Here is a 23,422-nt window from a genome sequence, read left to right as displayed (position 1 = left end):
TGAAGTTTCAATGTTTTATTCAAATTTGGTTTTTCAGTTTTAAGTGGTGTCCAGTAAAGCATGTGGGAAGGGGGATCTAGTTCCACACACACAAAAAGGAAGACTGATAATGTACCCATTACTGCTAAAAAAAAAAGATAAAACAAAGTCCATTTTGTTTAATGCAATTTCACTACGTGATTACAATTACAAAGAGTCTTCCTTGTTCATGGCTGTGCTGTTCAAGCTTTTCCATAATTATTACAAGGGAACGGAACCACAACACAGGATGTGAAATTTATTGGCTGAATCACATCAAACTTTCTACACGCCAAAGTTATACAAAATGAACACTCTAAAGCACTCAAAGAACAAGCTGTTGGTGTAAAAAGAGTTGAAGGTGTAAGAGAGAGAACTAAGTAAGACTTAAATAGTGTATGATGCATCAGCCAAAGTAGTCCCTTTTCAAACCAATCTGCATACTCCATCACAAAATAAAAGCCTGATATTTCAGTGTCAGAATTGTGCATTTCCGGGGCCCTGTAGTGGATTGACATTTTCACAGCATGAACTTCAAAACTATCTGTTATCTAGCTACCTATCTAACTGTTATCCTCTGAAAAGGATAAAAGATAGAAGCAGACTTTAATATAACAGTTACATCCAGTAAACACTCCCAAGAAGGCTGGAACCACAGAAAACATATTATCCTTTCCTGGAAACACACGTTTTGAAACTGTGCCATCTTTAACCAGGTTCAACATGACTGACACATGGCAATAATTGCATCCCAGACATAAAACATTGAAAATTACACTAAATTCAGAAGGTAGCTATGCCGTATAGCATCTCAGAATTAGCAACTTTACAATTCCTTCTTTTATGCTTCAAATTCCAGTCCTAGACCTAGTTTGTGGCCACCTGCATTGATGTTCTTCCCATCCAACAAAGCGGACAATGTCAGTTTGATACCTGTAGAGAAAACAGTAGGAGAAAAGGGGTAAGTATTCATGGGAAAGCAAAAATAATTCATGCAATCTGGACATGAAGCACCTCTGCATATATCAGGAAAAAATGTCATATTGAAGAGGGTATGTGTATTGATTCAAACTGAATCACGCTGTCCCAAGCAACCTAAATCAATCCCAATTGCTTATTATTATTTACAGGGCAGATAGAAGCCTGGGGCTCGGTTATTCCATTTGTGTACATACCCTCTTCAGTATATTCATTGTTTCCTGATACATGCAGAGATTCCCACAATTTCATTAAGACTATCAAAAGAATACTGATGTTCAATAAAGTGTTAATTTATCATTCTTTAACATTGAAACATTTCATTAAATGATAAACTATTGCTTCAGAAAATTTCCCAGACAAGTCAGACAAAATCTGCCATGCAAAAATATAAATTAATAAAACTCTGACCATTAATAAAATAATAATATAAACAACAATAAACATGCTAAAATATTAAAATGTTGAAACACTAAAAGCCTAATCCAGAGGCGATGGCAGCCCAGGATGATGCCTTTGGGGTGGCATAAGCCAAAGATCCACACCAGGGGCATTCATAATCCAAAAGCCCAGTGGAAGCCAAATAACGTTGCCCCCACCTCCAGGAATGTCCCTAGTCCACCCTGAGCCATGCCAGCGTCCACCGTTAAGCCAGCGCAGCTCTGCAGGCTCTTCCAGTTTGGGCACTGCAGAGCTCCACAGCACCCTCACTGTCAGCACAGGTACCACTTACCCCAGCAGGGTGCGCAAACATGCCGGTGCAGTCCTGCACCAGTTCTAGGGGTTACTTCACCCTCTGGATTGGGCTGCCCAAATAGCCATTAGTTGAACAAAACACCAGTTGAATACTAATAATTCCAAATGCCCAAGAGTGCAAAAATCTCTTCACCTGGTGCTCAAAACTGTAGGCACCAATTTCTGCAGAGAAGAGGTAGCACTGCAGAAATCACCCTGCCCCTTTTGGCCTTCAGAAAGTGGAGACACACAAAGGATTTCCATTTATCAGAAACCTATGCAGTGAGGACTCCTGAATATGAGGGAAACCCTTCATGCACTAACAGTGGTGTCAAGTGATACCACAATATGCTATGCATTATTATGCTTTATTTGCATACTCTTTAAAGAGCTCAGGGCAGTACACAAGATTTTTCTATTTTATCATTGTAATGACCCTGTGAGTAAGGTTAGGGCAAGAGATAAGTGTCCAAATTCGCTCGGCACACTTCATTCCTGAATGAGATTTTGAACCCCTGTCCTAGTCTGACAATGGGCCACTATCCACTCACCATAAGCCGCGGGGTCACCTCTTTAAAAGCCACGGGGGTCCTGGACACTCCCCACATCTCCGGCGCTCACTGCGCGGCTGCCAGGGATTTACCTCTCTCCCGCCTCCTGGCCGCGCGGCAAATTAGCTCCGCTAAAAAGAGCAACTTTTTTAAAAACCCCGCGGGTGCCGCGGGGTTGTGGGGAACTCACGGCTGTTTCGCGCCCAGCTGATTAAGCTGTGGCCAGCAGCTCCCTACCCGGTAATCGAGGGAACAGGGAGCGCCATCTTGTTAAGTGGGGGTGTCCCCGTCTAAAAGTGTAGCGTAGTGATGGCGTAGACGATGTCGACACCCATTGCACTTTCGTGAGAGGTTGAGGCGATGTGCACAACAAGACGTCTCAACATTTCTTTTTTCTTGCTCGAGCTCCACGGTTGTGCGGGTTTGCAGCGCCCATTCAAGACACAGCCGGTTCTAACGGAGTGCGTTTTTCTTTCGTTTTCCTGCCCGAAATATTTGCTTTCATTTCGATCTCGCGCGAACAAGTTCTCCGGTTTTTGACACGCAGGGGGGGAAGCGCCAAACTTTCAGGGATAGGTGGGGGGACTCTCCTGATGCTACTGCCCGGGTTTGGTGAGGGGGTCCAAAGCTTTGGACTCCCAAAGGGGGTGCCCCCATCCCCCATTGCAACTAATGGGAGGTCTCGTAGACACGTCTTTTGTGAAAAAGTCCATTCGGAACTATCGAGCAAACGAGCAAAGAAAGAATATGGCAAGCGGTAGCGGCTTCCACTTTCGCTTGGTGACGTGTTTATGTCTCGACGACAGAATGTGCTGACGTCAGTTCATGCAGACGTGTTAGGAGAAGGTGTGCAGCGCCTTTCTGATGACGTTCGCACGTACGAACCAATCAAAACCAAAAGCGTTCCAGCCAACGGAGACCCACCCTCGGATGGCCGTGACGCACAAATTCTCCAGCCAATCGGAACGCTCTATTCCCCCTATTTCCATGGAACTTCTGCTTTTTGGTGCCCGCGCAATTTTCCTGTGGGGAACAAATGTCTCCGTGGTCAGAAGCCGCGGAGGTTTTTCACTGCGGGGTCGCTGCGGCGTTGCGTCTTGAAGAGGTAAGTGGATAGTGACCCAATGCCCACTATTCCATGCTGACTCAGCTGAGGTTTTTTATTTTTTTTTAACAAATATTACCTGGACTACAAGTATCAGATCCTGCAAGAGCTGTTCATAAGGCTTCAAAACTTTCCATACAACATGGAACACACACTACTTATTTAATGGGGGGAATAACATTTGGATTTTTTGTTTGGATTTGTTGCTTGATATTTGCACTTACCTGGCTTCAAAGTCTGAGTATATCCTAAACCAATCAGGCTGGAATTATTCACTTTAGCCTGCAAAACAGTTAATGGATTACAGAATTCTTGCTTCAAAATTCTTATTGCTTAGCAGAATTTGGTTGGGGAGGAAACAGAAAGTTTAGAGAAATCCTGTGCACATTTGCATTTGCTCACGAACAAAATCCACTAAGTTCAGCAAGGCTTAGTTCAAGTAACACTTGCTGCCTTAACAACGTTTATTTACTTATATAGTTGGTTGATTTCTATCCTATCCATCAAATACATCCCAGGGTGGATTGCAACAATCTAAAAATGCTTCCCATATTTCAATAAAGATAGCATCACATCCACATAAATGTTCCCAAAATCGAGATAAAAACCGCTAAAAACAATTAACCAATACTAAACCCCCCCTTCCTAACACCCCCCCCCCTTGGGGTAGAGATGGAGGGAAAGTTCTGAAAAATCCCCTTTATCAGAATAGAAAGCTTTCTAAACAATGAAGGTATTCAATACATAGACTTTATGTGTTTGGGGATGAAACCCTTGCCAAGCTTTTACTCCTCTCCTAGTTCTGTTAAGCCATATCCTGTAAACTTATTCCAGGATAGCTGCATCGATGGTAACTGTACTTGCAATCCCACTAGTACAAACAGAGGCAAGCTAGGCAGTAAATTTGCTTTAGAGGGGTAGCTTTAGTAGTCTTTCTCACTGTGAGGAGAAGGGCATCTTGTAGCTGGCCATTATACATAACAAATGGTGAGAAAGGTCAGAGGTTCCAGGATATATCTTTGTTGTTGTTATTTTGTTCAGTTATGTTTGAAAAATGGATAAAAAACAAATTAGCTTTAGGAATCAAAATAATGAAAAGGGGGGGAGATGACATTATTTCTCCTTCTACTTGCTATGTGAGCTGGGTTTGGGCCATGGCCACTGCTGCCAGACTGGCCCACAGGGGCTAGTGGGGGTGAAGGATCTCTCCACCACTAAACCAACACTTGGCACTTGAGATTTTCTGTTAAGCATCCTGGAGCTGCATTTCACAGGGTACATTAAAATGCACAAGTTCAGATGTGTCAGACTGAGGCACCTGAGGCACCAAGGGAATCTGCGGGGGATAGGGGGAGGGCCTGTGCCCACTCCTTGTCTCTCTTGTCTAGGCTTGGCCAAGCTGGCAAAAGCTTCAGTCTATCTTGCACCATGAAATCTCTCCTATCCTCCCTTTCTGATCTCCCAACCAAGCTGCTAGCCACAATAATAAAAAGAGTTGTTAATATTAACATTGATTTTTAACCCAAATTAATTGTAATAATATTTTTAAAAAACAGGTTTTTTGTGCCCATTATCTAATTAGTTAGTATCTGAATGTACAATACTACAAGTTCATGTCCTAAGAATCAATATTTTAAAAATACTTTAGTATTTGGAATTCAAGCAGAGTAAATACTGAGCTAAATTCAGATAGTCATTTTCAGTTATAGGATTAGTCTTAATAAAATATGTCCTCGTATTACTCACAGAGAAAGATGCATCTGGGTCAATTTGATATTTGGCAGCTATTCCAAAGCGAGTGTTGCTATTTCCAGCAGTCCAAGCAAGATTGACAGCAGTTTCCAATTGATCGTTCACCTTCTGGTAAATAGAACCACCAAATTCTGTACCATCATTCCTGCAAGGATAACAAACAGTTACATTTTAAGATAATGTTACTGAAGAAGCTTCTGGATGATCTACTACAGCTAGTATTTACTGAGCACCACTGGGGATGACTGCTCAGTCTGAAAGAACCATTAAAAAGCTACAAATGGTCAATAATGCTACACCACCACCTTGCCTACAGCAATGCCCTGCCCTTTCATTATCACTTTGTTTCTGTCATGCTACTTCTCTTCAAGACTGCTGCAGGCTCCCAGTTTCACCGGTTTTGTATGTGGTAGACCTTCCCATAATGAAAGCCTTGTCCTGCGGGATGTATATCACACGTACCCCATCTGTTGTCTAGTATATAGATCTTGTTACACTGGGCAAAGACAAAAGGCAAGCCACATACTGGCATTTAAGCCAACCAGTTCATGATTCCAATAGCTTCCCTTCCTTTTCACTACTATAATATCCTTTTTTAATTTGCTACTGAAATTGAAATTGTTAACGATTTTCTATGCCTTGGCTCCATCATCAACCAAGAGGGAGACTGTAAGCAAGCAATCAGAAGGAGGCGGAGACTGGAAAGAGCAGCCATGAAGGAGCTAGAAAAGATTCTCAAGTGAAAGACATGTCACTGCTAACCAAGATCAAGTTAATTCATACCACAGTATTCGCTATTACTATGAATGGGTGTGAAAGTTGGACAGGGAAGAAAGCTAACAGGAAGAAAGTAGATTCCTTTGAAATGTAGTGTTAGAGAAGAATGTTACAGATACCATGAATTGCCAAAAAGATAAATAAGTGGGTTCTAGATCAAATCCCAGAACTCTCCCTAGAAGTTAAAAGTGGCTAAATTGAGGCTGCTGTACTTTAGTTATATCAGAAGACAGGACTCACTGGAAAAGATACTGGGACCGCCTCTTCCCCAAGGAGTGCTGTATTCAGCAAATGACAATTTGGTAATCTCTGCCCCAAATGATGCCCAACTGGCCTCAGCCAGGGCCAGGGCGTTTTCAGTCCTGGCCCCAACCTGATGGAATGCTCTGTCTGATGAGACCCAGGCCCTGGGGGATCTGATACAGTTCTGCATAGCCTGTAAGGTGGAGCTGTTCCACCAGGCCCATAGTTGAGGCAGCAACAGTTTACTATCAAATAGCCCCCCTCTCTCCCACCCCCTTCCCCCTACTTTAAAATGATATGAACTTCTGTTGTTTAATTTATGAGATTTTAGTCAACAATTTGGTTTCTATGGTATCAGGATAGTTATTCATTTTTAATTTGAAATGTTGTTGTATTTGATATTAATTGGAAGCTGCCCTGAGTCTGCATAGAGAAGAGCGGCATACAAATAAAAAAAAGAAAACTTAAAAAACCCTGGGAACACTTGAAGGCAGCAGGAAAAGAGGAAGATCCAATATGAGATGGATTGGTTCAATCAAGAAAGCAATTGCCCACAGCTTGCAAGACCTGAGCAAGGCTTTTAATGATAGAATGTTTTGGAAGTCATTAATTCAGAGGGTTGCCATAAGTTGGAAGGAACTTGACAGCAATTAGCACATAATCACACACTTGGTACATTTGAATATTCAAGCACAAATACTTACACATTGGTGTGAAGCTGAAATTCATCAGTTTTATAGCCTACTGCGAAATTGCTCTGAGTTATTCTGGATTTAGCTGTTTCAAATGTCATTTGGTAGCCAGCCAGCCAACCTTCATAGCCAAAGACAAAGGCACCACGTATTGATGGACCTGCAATATCAAAATCCATGTCGCATCCCAAGTTGATATGTTCCCGCTTGTAACCAGACTTAACTTTAGCATTCTTCTTTCTAAAAAGAAAACAAGGCTATATTTCAATCAGAAACTCATATTTTCCTGTCCTGTATTACTTTTTTCCTGCCACAGGTTTGTGCCTTTACTTGCTGCAGGTCTATTTAAACAATCTGATTAGTGCATCTTCCACCAAAGCATAGTAATCAGATGAAGAAACTAAATCTATTGAAATGGCTTTTCATTCAGCTCTTAAGCACACACTGTTTTTGTTGTTTGCTTGTTTTTTAAAAAAACACTGCAATTGAAAACATTTGATGAACTTTTTTACCAGCACAAATCATGGTAAACAGATCGATGGTGCTCGGTCATTTACCAGATGCCAATACATACTGCAATCAACATCCATTGGCACTGTCCACTGCACCCCAAACACAGTAACTCTACCATCCCACAGCCAAAATGTGTTTCCTATACAGAGTGTTTCCAATACCCCATTCTTGACTTTTCAGCAGAATTCTCCATAGCTGCTATTCTCTGTCTTAAGTCTTTCATAGTTTCAACCATGACTTTTCCTCCTCGGACAGCTTCCTTTGTCTATTGAGACATGGATTTCGTCATCATTCTCTGTTCAATTGACTCAGGATACCACTTTCTGTGACGGTTCTGATATTTTAAAACTCTTCGCCCCCTATATTCTAAATTTGCTTTAGGCCATGTCTAATGCCAGCTGTGGTGTGTTCTGTTGCCACATGGAACATATCCTTGGAACCAATGCAGCTGCAGTTAAGAAATTAGAGAAGACGTGGCAGTGCATTTTTCTCTCACGTGTGGGAAAAGCCGCTGGGGGAAGTAGTTAATCGGAAAAACATTTTAGTAACTTCCCCTGCCTTCTGTAGCCTCCAATGGGTGAATTTCATTTGTTCAAGCATCTCTAACAGTTTGTCTAGTTTGGCCCAGCAACACATCAATCAGCCTTTCCAGAGCCTGGCTTACACTGTTTTGTAATCTTTGTTCTCAGCACTAAAGCCCTCTTAGATTCTAAACCATTGGCCCATTTCTGAATAAAGCAATACAGAGATGTGTGTTTCATACTGCTCATTTCTATCAATCTATGAGTTGTCTCTGAAGCGCTCTGGCCATGTCAAATAGTGCCGCTTTTTCCTCCCACTTTTTTCACAGTATGATTTTTTTCCAGGGGTGGGGCAGGAAATATGAGATTTGCGCTATAGCACTATAAAACTACAGCAATCAAATACATCTGATGCTGGTGGTATAACATTGAATTGCTATATCGCCAGCACTAGAATGCACTAAATTGCTGTAGTGCTAAATTCAGACCATTATACAAAAGAAAAAGAATGCACTATGTAAAAAGGCAGGGGGAGAAGTGGTCCTTTCAGAAATGCTCCAAACATTGTAAACAACGCATGCAGTGACTCAGAAACACAAGGAAAAACTAAAAATGGGAGAAAGCAGTTTTCATTAAGAACAACTGAGCTCCAGCATGCCAACAGGACACACTGGCTTTGTCTGAAAGTGGGAAAAAATATGTTAGCAGCTGGTGCCAAAACGGTTGTGTCTGAAATGACATGAAAAATATGTTGGCCATTGGCTGCTCCCCTTTCAGAGCAGTCTGAAAGGGGCCTAACTGGGGGTGGGGGCTGGAACCAGCAGAAATGTTCACAGAAAGTGTTGACATAGCAAATCTTTTCCGGCCTTTCCTTTCCTTAGGTAAATCAGGTAAAACCATCTATTCAGCCTTCCACAGATGCAAGCCACAAATGGACGACGGAAAAGGATGATTATGCTTGATTCTCCTTCAATGCTACATTCCCTCCACCCCACCCTGCGCCAATCGTTTATCATATTTTTGTTGTGTGCTCCTCCCATCATTAGGAGGAGTTTCAGGAAAAAAACAACAGGTCACTTAGAAAGATCAACTGGAAGAGTTGACACTACTGTCAACTCTTCCAGTTGATCCCACCCACAGACTAACTGCCAATGAAATACCATTGGAAATTATTTCCATCTAACAGCTAATTGGCTATGCCTATAGTATATTGTACTTGTGGTAGTTGACCTCTCAAACTGGCTGAACGGCTGTGATGATCGATAACAAAGTTGTGAAAATCAAAACATTCACAATCCAAATTATGCGAAAAGCTACAGCAATCAGTTTTGCTAGTCTTAAAACTTCAATAGGCTCTAGGTAAGAAGGAGCTGTTTTCAGCATTCAACAACCGGAAAACCAGGGCACCTCAAAAAGGATGAAGCTGAGAGCCCAGATTAAGAGTGGCTGGAGAAGTGGGCAAAGTTTGCAACCAAGTAAGATAAACGGAGGACCTAACCAGATGTGACACTTTCTGTGTGTACACTTACAGATAACTCTTAAGTCTAGTTTCTATCTGGTGAATTGTTTGATTTGCTTCAGAGTGATGCAAAGACATGATGCTGTGCAGCTGCAAGAGCCAGTGGGCTGAAGATCTGCAGATAGTGCTGAGTGCTGGGGAGGGAGGAGAATGGTGGGTCTTCAAAGTGGCTGAAGCGGAAACAGCAAAAACAGCGACAGCAGGGCTATCCAATGCAAGCAGAGCAGCTGCACTCTCCTTAAACCAGTTTTACTTCCACAATGTCACCCCACAACAAGTCTGAATATTCCAAGCGCCTCTAGGCAGCTGGTTTTCTCAGCCAAAATTTTGTCAAGCAGGAAATAATGGCTCTTGTTCCTTCCTGGTAGCCCACACAGCACAATGGATGGCATCTGCCTTACTCAGAAGGAAAGCAGCCAATAACTGGATAGATACTATATTTATAAGTTACCCCCTAAGTGTTCGTGTTAAAAGTTCCACATCTGGTTAGGCCTGAGGGCAGGTTAGAATAAAAAGTCAAAGGGTTAAAGCCTTTGGGGAATGTGGGCAAGGCAACCATGAAAGGCTGGAGTTGCCAGGTCCTGAAAACGGGAGACCTGTTCTCTCAAGCAGTGCATAGGAATGCCAATTATGCCATCTATCACTTCTTCCATCACTGCATGCATTGCAACCTGATAAGCTTAAGGCAGAAATATGATGAGATATTGACTTTTGTTTATTGACTGGAAATGCTCAGTCAATTATTTGTCTGTAGGCCTCTACTAATATGTACAGTAGTAATACCATTACATGGATTCCACCCACAACAGTTACACTGTCCAAGCTGCAAACTTTTCATCTGTGACTAATTAATCGCATGGGTTATGTTATTCATTCTTTCAGCATTATTTAACAAAATAAGTTTATAGATCAGAAATGCTAAACCATAGGTGATTGTGAACTCAGAAAGAACAAAGTTAAAGAATCTAAATTGCTAGCAATTTAGAACTTAATTGCTAAATTGAAGCTGGTACTTCAATGCAACATTCATACCAGAAGGATGATTGTTACAATAATTTATACGAAAAAGGCCAGAAACATCCTTCTCTCACTAACCAGGGTTGCACCTTCAAGTCTGGGAAAGAGACAAATTTTGAGACCAGTCTTCAGAAATCCAAGTACAATTGTCATCACCGAGAAGTGCTACCAGTAACACACAGGGTGCTGTATCAGTTCTAATCAAGTAACACTCTCACTACTCCATGTAAGTGAAAGATGTCACTTAACCTCATATTTAATTGAAGAGTTCTTGGCTTACCTCTCATTTCTCTGCAGTTAAACAAGAGGATGTGTTTATCTGACCCACCTAAGCCATTCTGGCTACTGAACAGAGGGGTGTTTTTTTGTTTTTGTTTTTGTTTTGTTTTTGTTTTGTTTTTTGTTTTTAAGAGCTTGTATATATTTCAGATATTTCTGGGGACTAAATATTTGTACTATGTGAGTAGCTAAACTGTTTTGAAACCCCACTACAAAATTCTTACATTCGAAGATCAAATGCCTGTGTGTTCAAATGTTATTAATTTACTTAATTTTTTCTCCTCAGTGGAACAGCTTACATTGTTCATCTCTCTACCATTTTACCCATCCAACAATCCTATGGGAGATTGTGTCAATGGCCCAACCTAGCAAGCTGTAATGGTATAGTGGAGATCTGAACTCTGGTCCCCAGATCCTAATCTTGGACTCTAACCGCTACACAACACTGTTTCCCCAGTTTTATTTTAAAATCATGCCAGGTACAAAGCTGCAAACAGTCAGAGGAACATTCAAGCAATTCCAGTTTCAGGTTGCAGCCTGAAAAAATGTATTAGAACAAATCTTGTTTGAAATAAATGAAATTAAATTCAAAACAGCCCAACCCAGCTATCAAGCCATAATGCTAACTGACAAGCAGAACTTATGCATTGCAAACTGCATATATTTCTATTCTGGCCTTTTAAAAGCTGTATATGCAGCTCAAGCTAAATGAGAAGCAACTACAAAACAAGCTCAAATGTTGAGTATTCCAATAAGCATAACCTGTAAAGTCTCTATTTACTGAACAAAGGCCTTAGATGGGACATTATTTGACCACACACAAAAAATAGCTACTAATCATATCTCTGACTTCAAGGATAAGTTAATTAAGTAACATTCTAGAAAATTAATTTTAAAAAGAGATTATTCTGTTATACAAAGTGATTCACTCCTTACCCAGTGTTAGGAGAAAATGAGGAGTCAAAGGTCAGCTTCAGTCCACGTGCAAGCTGAACAGAAAAAGAAATTCACCAGTTGCATTTACAGTTTTAAAGAAGAGATTGCTCACAATTAATGAATTACATTCTTTTAACCCAGCACTCACCTGATCTTCTACAGTTATCTCTGTCCCTAGTGTGTTGTCAGTATTCCATTTCTCTGTGAAAGTCAAACCATATTCTGTCCATCTGTATTTGGTTTCCAGACTTCCTGTAACTTTGCTTGTTTCTGTGTTTGCTGAACCTGAGCTTGTAAATTCCTAAAAGAAAAAAAAATGAATATGCGCATATGTATACAACATCCTGTTTGCACACTGATAAAAGTTTACATGCCTTTTCTGCTAATTTTGAAACTGGTAGAAACGAAACAAGCATAACATATATATAGCACATCTACACACAGGTATTTCAAAACAGCCCAATTCACAGGGCTCCATTGACCAGGGACGGCACCGCTGCTGAGCCACTGTACTACCTCCAGAAGGCTTTCAGGCATAGTGCGAGTCAGCAAAACCAATATACAAACAAAATCCAGCCACCTCGAAAGCCCTCCATAGGGCTCAATGGAGTTATACCACCCTTTTAAGTGGTGCAAGTCTGAGGCCTCTAAGTCAGTGTTCCTGGCTAAAAAGCCAGGGTGGACCCCTCCCCCCCCCCGATTCACCCTTGGGAATGCCTCTAGCCCGCCCCCAGATGTACTAATGGCCAGGCTTAGATTGATGCAGCTCTTCAGGGGGCAGGCATTTCTGGGTTGGGTGCCGCCAAGTTGTGCAGCACCTGCCCACCTCCCAGTCTGCTCTCCCTCCTGGCATGTCACCTACTCCAGCAGGCAAACATGATGGCATAGCCCATGCCAGCTCCATAAGCCCACTCACACCCCTGCTTTGGACTGGTCTCTCTTTCTAGGAAACTATACAAGGAGAGAAGATTTATATACAAATCCAAATGTCTTTGTTAAATTATTGTAGAGAGTGCTTATATCATAAAGTATACAAAAGGATTTGGTAGCATTTGAAATTGTTATAGCAGTTATGGCAGCTTTGATACTTTTGAATTCCATTGGTTGGGCAAGCATAATGGCTTGAAAAGTTTGTGAACCTTCCATCTGATAAGAAAAGTTGTCAGCCACAGACTGTTCACATCTACTTTTTAGAGCTGAAGTAAAACATTCCTCTAGCAGCCTTAGGAACTATATGGTCACAAAGGCAGCCTGAAGGCTGGTAAGTTTCAATAGGAAGCTTTCCCAGGGATTTGGAACACTAAGAAGATGAATGCTGTGATGCTAGGGGGACAGCTAAAGAACAAATGGGACACAAAAAATGAGGGACTAATGAGAGGTAGCTGAGGAGATACTCCTCAGAGCCCAAGGTCCTCAGCATGTCTGCTCTCGATGGGGGAGGTGCAGGGGAAGATATAGGCTTTTTGGCAAGCCAGATGCCATAACAGGAAATCCTCCAATTCAAAACAATAATACAAATAAGATCCTTAAATTTCTAGAAGTGACAATAAAAATGACTGCTGAAAAATCATTCTGGTTTTTGGGCTACTTACCAATCCATTTTCAGATTTTGTTTTCAAATCTAACTTTACCAATCCAAATCCTAAAAAATTAAAAACAAAGACAGAATTGTTAGTATCAAAGTGGGGAAAAACAGAACAAACATTGTCTCTTTTATAAACGTGGATCTTCTGCAAATTACAGAGATAATAGTGACTGTATTTAGGAAATAACATTAATTACTCTTGCATTTTTAAAAGGAAAACAGATCATAGGATGCTAACTTGTTTGAGAATTTCATTGTTCCATAGTCTAACTCTAAGCTTAAGAATGGACAGCAGCGAAAGACTGGCAGGTAGGTATTACTCTATCAGGAAAGTTTACAGACAGGAGGAACTACAACAAACTTCTGGAACTTACGGGAGCAATCCTAAGCATGTCTAGTCAGAAGTCCTAATTTACTGTGGTGTTTCCTCCTAGGAGTTTTCAGTGCAAGAAAATAGCTGCAAGGTTGAAGCAAGGAAGTCGCATACAAAGCTTCCTATAGATTGAGTTATCTGCAGTCATTGGGGTGGATTCAATGGAATAGCTACTTAATTTAGAGCAGTGGTCCTTAAACTTTTTGCTGTCACACCGCTCGTGGGAAAGATCTTGTGACCTGCACAACCCATGAATCTGACCAAAATTTTAGGCAATGAGTCTGCATATTTAAAATTTAGGCTCTGAAGTGGATTAAAAATGCAACCTCGTTGAAATGAACATGAACACAAGCAATGAAACAGTTTTGTGGAAATACATTTTATGAATTTTGTGTATGTAAAATATGGATAAAACAATTTACAGTTGAGAGGCAATTCACACTTCCACTGGAGTCTGAACAATCACTAGTACCCAAGTTACAGCCTTGCTAAATTGCAGCCTATGTTTCTTCTCTGTCACAGGATGAAGAGTGAGTTGCTGGGCGAACTATTCAGGCTGTCAGCTTGAAATAAATTGATAATTTAAACAGGATTTCTTAAAATGGTGTAATATACTGATTAATTGCTTCAAAAAACTACTACATCATTCCATTTTGCTTGTCCCTTCCTCCGAGAACAAGAGGTTTTTTTAAAAAAAAATCTGATATTAGATATATTTCTAGAGCTCTGGTTTTGAGACCTTAAAACTACCACTAAAACTATGGATATGAACTGTAATTCTAAATACAGATTCAGCAAGATGCTGCCAGCAATATGTTGCTCAACAAGCGAGATAAAGAGCCATTTTTAAGGGCACAGTTTGACCTGTAGATATTGAAAGTATGTAACACCCCCATAAATACATGTGTAAAATCTTAGAAATCAAAGGCTCGGGTGAAAGCTATCTCTTTCCCTTTGGCAATAATTACCATATCCTTTAGTAAAGATGTCTCGGGCAGATTTTCCTAAGTCAGCATAAGCAGGGGGGACCGCCATTTTCTGCCAAAAGAAAAATATCCAAATTATTTCCTTTGCCAATAAGCCTAGCATCAGAAATCCAGCCAACAATTAACTTCCGAGTATGATAAAACAATATTTTAAAACTGTATCAGTAAAAAAAAAGGCAACAGTCCATCACAGAGTTCAGCTTGCTTAAATCCCCTTGAAATGATGCACCTGAAGCTTATTTGGCTATGCTGTATTGTGGCCAAAGACATTATTTGGAATGCAGAGTCAAAGCAACACTTCAGAAATACTACTGATAACAAAAGTGAGATAAAATGTTCTGTGGCTTTGATTTATGGTGATATCCTAACATCACCAGCTCTTCCACAAAAACCAAGCTGCCAGAAAAAAATAAACAGAAAAAAAAATGGGAGGGAACAGATCCCCCCCCCCCAGTTTTCGAGGCTATCTTTCCATCCAAACATTTTCAAAGGAAAAGCCAAAAAAGTTGGGGAGCAGTGAAAATAAACTTTCTATGAACTAATTTGGAATAACAGAGATGCTTTTCAAGACACGACTTTACTCAGAATACACACTATGAGGATCTTTTATTTATTTCATACATACAATTTTATTTATTTCATACATACAATTCTGTTTTTCTGTGCAATAGGAGCCTTATGGCCCGATTCTATGGAGGAAGCAAATGGGCCAATGGAGCTGGTAGAGAAGTCAAAGATGCCGGTGTCCTGGCACCCCACAGCTCCATGGTGGTGAAATTTCCATCCTGAAGCACTAATTAGAACAAGAAGCAGCATACTGGAGCTGGATTTGATTGCTGGATAAGTTAGATAAACTGGGATGCAATCCATTTGTTGGCTTTTATTAGGACCAACCAAATAACACAAAACAGTGCACAAACTTTTGAGTTAAGTAAAGACCTTTTTCTGCTTTGACTGAAATTTTACTTCCAGCAGGCACATAAAACATGCTTGAATGAAGCATAATAAGGATACTGTCCGAGTTAAGGCTTCTGAGGCTACAGTAGATCACAGAAACAAACTCCCAAAGACACTGACTGTTCAGCGGCCATCTCTGTCATGATATTCCTGCTGATCTGCTTCACTCCATAAGGTTGAATGGATGCTCTCAATTAAACAGTTCTTTTGGGTAGAGACAGACTGGACAAGGAACTGGCTAAAGAGCCAGGCAAATCCATCCACCTAGAAGGATTATCTTTGAGTTTCCAAGAATTCTACAGTCTGCAACTGCAGCAGTAACATATCCTTGAATGAAAGGTTAAAATCACGTTTAGGGGATCGGGCGGTATAGAAATTGAATAAATAATAATAATAATAATAATAATAATAATAATAATAATAATAATAATAATAATAATAATAATAATAATAATAATAATAATATAACCAGGAACAGTTAAGCATTCACATGAGCAATCTCTCTGCAAGTACATCATCATAATATTGGAGGAAGGAATACTCAGAACACTACACATCAGCTTCTATAAACTGATCTGAGAGCAGCCACTCTTTTGGTTTTATATCCTTGAAGCAAAACAAAACAAAAAACAAAACACATACACTTGTGCAAGATGCAGAAAGTGTTGTATAAATCAGACTCTATCTTTTCATGGCCAACTTTATATGCCAGCCATCCATTAAGACATTCTACACTGTTAATATTGCTCTATTGCTACGGCTAGCTAGTCAGTCACTCTCTGTTATATCCAATCAATCTCTGTTATATCCAATCTATCTAAAATCACACAGAACTGAAGCAAGCCAAATCTCCAGCATCTGAACTGATGTTTAACAAGCAAATTATAATGACATGGAAACTTTCACTGCAGACGTATGATGAACCAACCATGACATGCCCCCTAAATGCAGCAGTCTGAACTCTAAACAGTACTGAACAATGACAGATGTCTAAATCTCATCTTATGCAATGCTGATAACTAGGGGGAAAGCCATTAAAAGCCACGCCAGCATCCAACAGGAATCTAGTTCAAAGGGAGTTCTCTTAACATCATCCAAATGCTTGAAATCAAGAAGTCTCAAAATCTCAGTGCAAAATGTGACTGGTTTTCTTTGGCTGATATGGATTATCCAGAAAATATATAAATCCATTTGCATGAGCTGGTCAATCACCTTTAGGCCGAAAAAGACTAAAACTAAAAGCCACTGGCCTTCACAACTTGCAAGACGGATTTGTGTAATAGAGCCGAAAAAGACTTTAGGCCGAAAAAGACTAAAACTAAAAGCCACTGGCCTTCACAACTTGCAAGACGGATTTGTGTAATAGAGCAGAAGTGAAAAGTCTAAGCAAGTGCTCTCAGTGAACTCGGGATATGAACTCTGACTGGGTCACAAGTGAAACTGAATGTTAATGCCTTGTCCCAGTCTTGTGCATGATAAACCAATCATGTGACTCAATCCCTGTTTAAAGATGACCAAGTCTGAAATAGAAGGACAAAATGAAAGTGAGGGCTAAGAATTTCTGCCACAGCAACAGCAAACTTTGATGGAGAGCTTCACCAAACCTTGTACACTGTCATGATTCTGAAATCTACATAAAGAATTTACCTTATATACTCGTGTATAAGTCTACTTTTTCAGCACATTTTTTGTGCAAGTGAACGAATGCAAGTGAACGAATGGCGAGCAAAAAAAAGGCTGGGAGTTGAGGGTGTTTTTCTGCACCTGCTCCCTGCTATGTGGACACAAAGGCAGCTCCCGGGTAAGCCTTGGGTTGTTGCTTCGCTGCACTACAGGTAGCTTCATTCACAGTGAATATTCAGTGAATAGGTGTGAATATTAAATATTAAATGTATATGTTACAGAATTTTGTTCAGGCCAGGAAGCTCCATGAATGCTAGTGAGCCATACTCATTGGGAAATCTGCACCATCAGAGCCCATGGTGGCAGGAATCCACCCCCCCACACACACACACAGGGTGCCCTGGGGTGCAGCCTCTGCCAGCACCTTTCTTGCCCCCCACCCAGTGTTTTTGGAAAGCAGGTGGGACTTCTGTCCAGCTGAGCTTGCAGACCTGCAAAAAAGACTTGCTTTGGGGCAGTGGCTGCCATCACCGCGCAAGCATCTTCACTGTGTAATGATAAGCTATCCGTGTTGAAGGAGAACCTGTAGGGACTTTTTAAAAGGGGGATCTTGTTGAGCATCTTCCCTATGAAACTCTGAAGAGATACTGTCTGTGAGGGTTATATCACCTCAGAACTTTTAAAGTTATTGTTGATACCATACTGTTTTTCTTTGAAATAAATATTTTTTAAAAATTTTATTGGCATCTATTTTTATTTTTGAAATGTACTAGTAGCTGCTGCATTTCCCACCCTAGACTTATACACGAGTCAATAAGTTTTCCCAGTTTTTTGTGGTAAAATTAGGTGCCTCGACTTATATGCAAGTCGACTTATACATGAGTATATACGAAATGGCACAGATCATAGAAGCAAATTTTCCTATTACCATTGCTGCAGTTTTTAAGCTACAGGGTGGTAGGGTGGTCTGTACAATATTGCTGATACTCTGGCCCCTTCCGCACATGCAGAATAATGCACTTTCAAAATTGTTTGAAAGTGGATTTTGCTATTCTGCACAGCTGCAAAGTGCATTGAACATGGATTGAAAGTGCATTATTCTGCATGTGCGGAAGGGGCCTCTGAAAGAACCCTTAGTTCAAGCCAATAATAAAAACAAACATAAGGCCACTTCACAACTTAATCTCCTTCAGTAGGAATTTAAGAAGATTTAAGTGTGCAGGAAAAATGTAATAGGTGAATACAGCAAAACGTCACGCAGACATATGTGCCATGCAAGCCACTGGATGAGGAGACAGAACTGGCTGTGTGTCTTCCTTGAGTATACTTTTGAATAGGAACCTAGGTTTCACCATGGGTAGCATGAAATGGTCCTTAATGTAACTGTACTCTACATGTAAATGTTGCCACTAAAAAGAATACTGTAACCTGCAAAGATCTTTCACCACCACCACCACCACCACCCCCAATTGGGCAATGGTTACATTTTTCTTACAAAGGATACTATGTTTGTAAAGATGGAAATATTAGAAAAAAATTATAAACCCTTATGCAGACAAAGCCTAAAGGAATAATTCAAGAACCCAGACTGTTGTCAGAAGTGTCGAGGTGAAGAAAAAAATCTATCTTGAAATCAATTTCAAAAAATGTACAGCTTCACAGTTATCTAAATCAAAGTCTAAGCCTATCTTAGACCATCTTGTCTTGTTAAAGCAGGTGACAAAATACACACTGTAATCTAAGCAGAAGGAATTCTGACCTATTCATCCGGCCACAGGTTAGAAGACCCTGTATAAGAAAGGATCATCTAGACATATCTTGGCTTTGAAGATGCAAAAAGGAACTCCCTTTAAAATAAATATGAACTTGCACAGCTACAGAGCCACAATATCTTGAAACTAGTGATCTGAACAATCAGATGCATCATTCAGCTGCATTGTATTTTATGCCTGGAGCATATTTCCTTTCCCTGTTCCCTACACACACTTTAACATTTTCTTCTTGAATAGTGTCAGAACCTTGCTGGTAGCACCTCACCAGCCTGGGTGATTTTAATTCCTTTCTTCCAAATCTGGACCCTGGTATTCAATCCCCCTCTAAGACAGCCATGGCCAAGTCTGGATTGGACCCTTCAAACAGGAAAACCACACCTATAAAAGCTTTAGACTTTAGTTCAGTAGAAAATAAAATGTTCAGGTACAAGCAGTATTCACGCAAGTTGATGCAGTAAATGTAACAAAATCTAACTCCTAATATTCACATACATGAAAACAAGCATAATTAAAATCATAGAAGGTTCCAATGGCTTCAACATGTGTTTGTGTGAGGGGAGGGGGATTTCTAACAGGTTTTTTTAAAAAAAAAAATGATTGTACTAGAATACTCCTCATTTGCTTCTAGAGCAGGGGTAGGGAACCTGCAGCTCTCCAGATGTTCAGGAACTACAATTCCCATCAGCCCCTACCAGCATGGCCAATTGGCCATGCTGACAGAGGCTGATGGGAATTGTAGTTCCTGAACATCTGGAGAGCCGCAGGTTCCCTACCCCTGTTCTAGAGAGATTATAAACCCTATATAGCTTCCGGGTTGCTATAAGGCACCTTCCAATGCTATGGTTCTAGTTCCACTTGGATACAGTTTAAAGACCTCTTGCATTAACACAGGTCTTCTGGAGATGGTTCTGCTGAAAGGATTGCACAATCTGTTTTACACCACAAGTGCAAAACCTGATGAAACAGAAAAGACCTCAGTGCCTCTTCACACAGAAATCAACAGCTGTGTCTCAAAAACCATGGATGATTTGCAGCATTTGTACTAAGGACCAACACAGTTATTTTCAAGCATACTTATTCATTATAGCTTACATCCTTCTGTATAATTAAGCAATGATTTAGAATCTTGGTTTGCAGAAGAGTCAGCAAACCATCCTTTGTGGTTTGGATGTAAAGACAGACTATAGTTTGTATACCATTAACCTGGAAACCTTTCATTGACTGGTCAGCTGTGGGGAGAAAATCTGAAGATCCCCGCCACCACCTCCACTACCAAACTATATGGGTCCCAGCTATATGGGTCCCAGCTATATGGGTCCTGTTCACACAATGTTAATGCAAAGCACATCACATCCAGTAAGTCTAATACGTATTTATGAACAGAGAACATTAGATGTGTCATCCAGCCAAAGTTTCACATCCCACTGGAATCAATTATGGAGGCAAGCACATGCTTAAATGTTGAAATCTCTGGGAACTTAACAGTACTTAGCTTTGGCTTGGCTGTGCCTCTTGCATCCTGAAGAAACACTGTGGTTTAAAACAATCTAGCTGAAAGGGCCTTATGTAGATGGCCCTGGCTAGCCCGCTCTTGTCCGATTTTGGAAGCTAAGCCCTGATGAGTTGGCCCTGATGAGTAGTTGGCTCTGATGATTAGTTGGACGGGAGCATACTAAGGAAGTCCAGGGTTGCAGTGACAGACAATGACAAACCACCTCTGTTCCTCTCTTGCCTGAAAAACCCTGTGAGATTGTCATACATCAACTGTGACTTCAGCACTGTCCACCACCAACAGGGCATAATTCAAAACAAACCAAAGACTTCTAAGTCCCAGTGGTTTCAGCAGGAAATTTAAGGAGGTGTTTAAGTCTCCCATTGGAATCAATGGGAAAATCTACTTTTAATCAAAAAGCCAGATTCCACATTTTGTTCCCAGATAACTTTTAAAGCCCGTCTACCATAGAATTTTCTAGATCAATCTGAACATGCATAAAGCCACAGAAATCAGGTGAGGAAATTTCTCAGCAGCTGGACTCTCAACTATTTGTTGCTTTCTAAGAGATATAAGGACAAGCAAGGGCATTTGGAGGGCACAGGAAGCTGAAGAAAATTAGCTGGGGGAAGTGTGTTAAAGTCTAACATGTAACCAGAGATTGCAGTAGGGAAGCAAGCAACACACTGGATCTTGTCAGCCACCCATGTATTTTGGGTTGCACTTCCTATATGGTTGCACGACCTTGTGCCTGTGGACCTTCCTGGGTTCCTATCTGCAACTAGAGTACCCACTCCACTTTAAGCCTCCTCGGTGAGGGAGCACAGGCAATCCAAGAACCTTCTCATCCCTAGAGAAGGTCACCTCGTCTAGAGCTCTGTGGAGATGGGAAAAGGAAGTGAGGGGTCCCACCGGGAAAAGCCCTCCCCCATTCCCTGCGGGGACGGCCAGACAAACAGATGGCGCTGCTAAAAATAGGTGTCCAGTGGCCAGAAAGGAAGGAATCCTCTGGTAGGGAAGGTTGCATGCCATGCTTCCGGAAGCAGCGCCCAGTTGGGGATCCATTGGAAAGAGCTTCTTGTATTCTCCCTGCTCTCTTGGCTAATGAAAGAAGGTGGCAACCCCAGGGCCTCCGACGTGCCGATCGGGCAGCATGCTCGGCCTTGAAATAGACACGGCCGGGCGCCAAAGGTCGCCCTTGGAGGGCAAGCTGGCTTCTCCTCGCCGCAATCCAGCCTAAAGGCCACAGTCCTCGTCTCTGCTCGGCATCCCCCCCCCCCCCCCGATGCCGCAGTGGTTTCATGGCGCAGGGGTCGCTAGATGGGCCCCCGGACCCCCGCCCCTACTGCCTGGCCCCCTTGCAAGAGTCTCTGTTCTCTCCAGATCACCGCGGTTTAAGACCAGCGCCTCACAAGGCCGTAGGCTCGTCCCGGGGAAACGCCGCCCACCAGCCGGCCTCGCGCGCCTTACCTCGCTCTCCCGGCTCTTGCCGTGGCCGCAGCAAGGCTTGTGCTGAGTGACAGCCGGCGCGGCAGCGGGGGAGGACTGGGACGGGGCGGATCTTCCCTGCGCGGAGGCCAGCATCGCCAGCGCGGGCAGTCAGGGAGACGAGGAGTGCCCTCCCCGCCGGCCACAGCGACGTGACTGAGCCGCCGTCGAGCGTGCCCCCGGCTGGGGATAGGCGGAGCGCCGGAGAGGGTGGTGGCGCACGCCGGGACGAGCTTTGGGCGCAAAGGGAGCGGCTCCGCCTAGCCCGAGGCGTCGGCTCTGGCGTGGCCTTCGTGCGCCCGGGAGGGGACCGAGGAGGATGCGAAGGGCGGCTGCAGCTTCAGGCGGCGGCGGAGCCACAGTTACGCATCGCAGTCATTAACGGGATGCTGCAGTTGTACAGGAATGGCGCCTTCTTCCTAGCGCTGATCCACATTTGAAGCGAGGCCGGTGGAAATAGATTTTCCTGGCTTGCGAGTAAATAGGCTGCAGTTCCTATGCAGTATATCTGGGCCTTACTATCTGTGTATTACCGCTATGCCGGGGCACAACCTCTGCTTAAAGGGTGTGCTGTAATGGAAAGAATGCTCATTGGGTATACTAGTAGGCAGGAAAGACTTGACTGGACAGTACTGAAATGTTGCAAGAGCGCAAATGAAGCGAGGGGACGAATCGAGAAACATAACAGTCCTTGGGCGCAGAATAAGATCACTTTGTATAGCATCCGAGCTCTAGATCTCCGGTAGTGAGGAATGGCCCCAAAACAGGCAGAAGAAGGGAGTGTTTAACCCTTTCCCTTTCCTGGTATTCGTCCATTTGGAAATCACACACTATTGGGATTACATTTAAGCAGTTACTCAGACTAGCAATGTATCACGAATTGGTTTTGATTTTTAAAAAATGGAAAATAGCTCTTTTGGGTCCTCTCAGGTTATTTAAAAGCTGTTGTTAATAAGAACAGCATGATATTAGTCCTGTAACTTCTCACACCAACTACTACTATGACTGGTACTAGATCTCTCCTTTTCAGGAGTGGTTTTACACAGTGTGGAATATGACTATATATCAATGCAATTGACAATTGTTTTGCACAGCACTTGTGGAGTTTATGTACTGTTTCTCATTTGTAGGTGTACTTAGAAAAAAACATTGGAAAAGGTAACAAGGAACTTTGGTGGATTCCGTATGGCACCAATATAACATCTTCAGTATGTTATATGTAGAGAGTTTTATGGAAGAACTTCACACAGATCTCTTCCCCAAAACGACTTAAGCACGTCATATGTTTCTCAACCCATGTGATACAAAATCCTGGGTTGAAGACACTCTTGTACAAACACAACATGCAAGAGATGCTTTATTTTGCTCCCTGCCACCCTTTCACTTTAGCTTCTGCCACCGTCCACCATTTAAGGAAGAATCTGCCTGTCCACTAGTTTGTGCAGTTCATCCAGTATGCCCTGCCCACCATTTCACAAATCCCCCAAGCATCATTCCTCCCAGGGGCAGT

At 41.9% G+C, this 23,422-nt stretch overlaps 1 protein-coding gene across 2 annotated transcripts; it reads right to left on the bottom strand.

The window, feature by feature from the left end:
* VDAC1 (voltage dependent anion channel 1) lies at positions 1 to 22,108 on the bottom strand. Of its 2 annotated transcripts, none has more exons than XM_048488599.1 (9): positions 21,895 to 22,108; positions 14,563 to 14,632; positions 13,229 to 13,278; positions 11,785 to 11,937; positions 11,637 to 11,689; positions 6,864 to 7,091; positions 5,134 to 5,284; positions 3,612 to 3,669; positions 1 to 951 (listed from the first exon to the last, which is right to left on the bottom strand). In XM_048488599.1, the coding sequence occupies exons 1-9, from the start codon at positions 22,006 to 22,008 to the stop codon at positions 860 to 862; spliced, it is 969 nt and encodes a 322-aa protein (XP_048344556.1). In that variant the 5' UTR covers positions 22,009 to 22,108; the 3' UTR covers positions 1 to 859. The 2 variants fall into 2 exon arrangements, with proteins under 2 accessions (XP_048344556.1, XP_048344557.1); XM_048488600.1 differs by lacking the exon at positions 21,895 to 22,108 and adding an exon at positions 19,198 to 19,287.
* Positions 22,109 to 23,422: the final 1,314 nt, after the last annotated feature.

This window comes from Sphaerodactylus townsendi, linkage group LG03 (genome assembly GCF_021028975.2).
Source record: "Sphaerodactylus townsendi isolate TG3544 linkage group LG03, MPM_Stown_v2.3, whole genome shotgun sequence".
Taxonomy (NCBI): Eukaryota; Metazoa; Chordata; class Lepidosauria; order Squamata; family Sphaerodactylidae; genus Sphaerodactylus; species Sphaerodactylus townsendi.
The sequence above is the reverse complement of the archived record's forward strand: the minus strand, read 5'-3'. Positions and strand labels throughout refer to the sequence as shown.